The sequence below is a fragment of the Pinus tabuliformis genome, chromosome 3_1 (assembly GCF_031772625.1).
Source record: "Pinus tabuliformis cultivar Carrire ecotype Pingquan chromosome 3_1, CPIR1, whole genome shotgun sequence".
Taxonomy (NCBI): Eukaryota; Viridiplantae; Streptophyta; class Pinopsida; order Pinales; family Pinaceae; genus Pinus; species Pinus tabuliformis.
In genome coordinates, this window is record NC_142301.1 from 420,990,170 (window position 1) to 420,993,500 (window position 3,331).

The window sequence follows — 3,331 nt, forward strand, 5'->3', positions numbered from 1 at the left end:
GACTTCAATAAGACCATCTCAAATACTTGGAAGGATCTTTCTGCAAGATTTTTGTCCCCCCATTTTATGACGTTCAGAGACAATATGTCTATTTCGAGAAAGGTAGCAAAACAGTGGCAATTTGAAAAAAGGAAAACAAACAGACAAGAGCTCCTAGAAACCCAGAGGGAGATAGACAGCTTGTTAAAGTCTATGGATGCAAATTTCTTTCACCTTAGCATGAAATGCCGTATAAAAGATCTTGAGAGGAAAAAACAAAATCTTTTGAAACAGGAGGAGGCCTCATGGAGGCTCAAAAGCAGGGCAATTTGGCTGAAGGAAGGTGACACGAACACTAAGTTTTTTCATAAATTTGTTAATTCCAGGCATGAAAAAAACACCATATGGAGAATAAGTGAAGGTAAGGGTGGTTTTTATGTCTCGCAACAGGATATATCGAAGGAAGCTGTTAGACATTTCAAGGCCCAATACAAAAGAAGGGAAGCTTGTGATTTTCATGACACCCTATGGGGTATCGAAATGGCTCCTCAAATGTTTGATGATGAGAAGAATGAGAGTTTTTTTTGGCCAATCACAGAGGAGGAGCTCCTTGTAGTAATGAAGGCATTCAAAAGGGATAAATGCCCAGGCTCGGACGGCTGGACCATTGAATTTTTCACTCACTTTTTTGATATCATCAAGAAAGACTTTCTGTGGATGGTGGAAGCATCTCGTATCTCTCGAAAGATTCATTAGATCATAACATCCACACTGATTGCCCTAATCCCAAAAAAGTCAGATACGAAATCTTTCCAAGATTACAAGCCGATCTCATTATGCAATATATCCTTCAAGATTATCACTAAAATTATTGCTGAAAGAATGAAAGGATTTCTAGCCACCTATCTCTCCAAAGACCAACATGCATTTTTAAAGGGGCGCAATATTTTAGACATTGTCGCAAATACTCAGGAGTGTCTTTTTTCAATGATAACAAAATAATCAGATGCCACCATTATGAAAATTGACCTTCAAAGGGCCTACGACTGCTTAGATTGGGGGTTCCTTAGATGTTTGCTGGTGAAGATTGGCACATCAACAAAGTCTATTAGCTGGATTATGTCATGTGTCAAAAACGTCCACTACGAGGTCATCATAAATGGAATGTCTTCTCCTTTCTTGCTAAACGGGATCTTTGTCAAGGATGCACCCTCTCACCTCTTCTATTTATATTGGCGATGAACTCTCTTATTCTCCAGATAAACAAGGCAGTTGCTGAAAGCAGGTGCAGGTCGGTTAAGATTCGCAGGGACAACTATATCTCGCACAACCTCTTTGTTGACGACGTTCTCATCTTTGCAATGCTTTGCAGGGTTTCCTGGATTTGTCTCTACGATATTCCTTATAGATTCCAACGAGCTATTGGTTTACAAATTAATAGAGCAATATCTTCCCTATTTCACAATGATACCAACATGGAAATGGTGATATGGATCTCTAAGTTGTTTGGTATTGAGTCGAGGTCGCTCAAGGAGGGCTTGAAATATCTGGGATTTCAGCTAAAGGCCAAGGGCTACTCCAAGGAGGATTGGCATTGGGTGATAGAAAGATATTACAAGAAGATTTCAGCATGGGAATCTAAGACTCTTTCCCTCGCAGGGAGAATTATTTTGGCCCAGGTGGTCGTTGGGCAATTAGATGTTTATTGGGCTCTTATTTTTTTCCTCCCGGAAAGTATTATTCACAAAATGAACAAGGTATTTGCGAATTTTATCTGGGGTGGTAAATCTACATAAAGGAAATTCCATCTCTCCAAAATGGACAAGATATCTCTTCCAGAGAATCTTGGCAGTTGGGGTCTGTTAGACTTGCAGATTTTTGGTAAAGCGCTCCTATGCAAAACTTTGTGGAGGGGCATCTTTCGTGAGGGGCCATGGAGTATCACCATAAAAAACAAATACATGAAAGGCAAAGGTCTATAATTCTGGTACAGGAAGGGATCAATTGGAGCCAAACATGGATGCGCTATTTGGCTTAGCCTCCACAAAATTGAGCATTACTTAAAGAATCTGACATGGTGTCTTTATTCCAGCAGCAGCATCTTAGTTGGAATCAACCCCATTCTGGGTGGGTGTGGATGCTTATCCATCCCCGATAATCTCTTGTTCTTCCTCTACAGGAAGGGTTTCTTCACGTGGGACAAATTAATATCACAATGGCACGGTCCTATGCCCTTATGGAAAGAAGATTCGGATCTTCATCTGTAAGAGCCTCTAGTTTCTATATGGAATTATGTGAAGGATGTCCTTTGAAGCTATGGTTTCCATTGAACAGGGAAGGCAGACCATCTTACGTGGATTGTGCTAAATGCAAAGCTGCAAGTTCAGGTTAAAGACATATGCACAAATTTGATTAAATCAAAGACACCTTGTTCCTTTTCTTTATATCCTCCGATTCACTCGAAGTCAGGATGCCCTCTCAAAATGATTTTCTTCTCGTGGTTGGTCTTCCACAATAAAAGCTTGACTTGGGAAAATTTGAGGAAAAGGAGCTGGCACGGGCCGAGTAGATGTTCTATGTGTGAATCAGCGGAGGAATGCAAAGCAAATTGTCTCTGCAAATCTGGTATGAATTGTCTCTGCTTTATGGTTTCCCTCATGTTGTTTTTGTTTCAATCCATGCAACTTTTGAATGGTGGTGTGCTCAAAGAGAATAATGGAGAGATTTTATTATCATTTTCATATGGTGCACATGCAAATGGAGGAACGATAGAACCTTCAATGACTCAAAGGCCCCCCTAAAGCCTATCTTGCAACACATCATTTCCATTTATGATTTTGTGCCTTTAAATCAGTCCAAGATGAAAAAAGGTTGTATGAAAGAGAAGGAAATTTCCCTCAACAGGGTTCCTTGTGCATTTTTCGATGGGGCCAAGCAACATAACAATTGTGGATGTGGTGTTCACATTATTATGGACGAAAAGCTACAATACTTTATCTCATGGCACGGAGGGAAAGGCACTAATAGTCTGGCTGAGGTGAGGGCTCTTACAGGCATGCTTGCTTTTTGTGTGTTTTTCGATATCCAGCAAATATCAATCTATGGTGACTCAAAAACAATGATTGACCATGTCAAGGGTGCCTGCCACATTAGTTGCCCACATTTAGGTGGGTGGATGGACAAAATTATGTTTTTCTGGGGGCGCATGCAAGACTGCTCAATTCAACACATCTTCCGGTCCCAAAACTATCAAGATGATTGCCTTTCAAAGCAAGGGTTGTTTTTAGACTTTGGTTCATGGTCCATGGTGGTTTTGGATGGAGAATCCTCCTATTTCATTCAGGACTTTTTA

The 3,331-nt window shown here is 40.5% G+C and overlaps 1 protein-coding gene across 1 annotated transcript; it reads left to right on the top strand.

The window, feature by feature from the left end:
• The first annotated feature begins 1,217 nt into the window (after positions 1-1,217).
• LOC149187538 (uncharacterized) lies at positions 1,218-1,775 on the top strand. The gene has a single exon (XM_089409693.1). The coding sequence runs from the start codon at positions 1,218-1,220 to the stop codon at positions 1,773-1,775; it is 558 nt and encodes a 185-aa protein (XP_089265819.1).
• Positions 1,776-3,331: the final 1,556 nt, after the last annotated feature.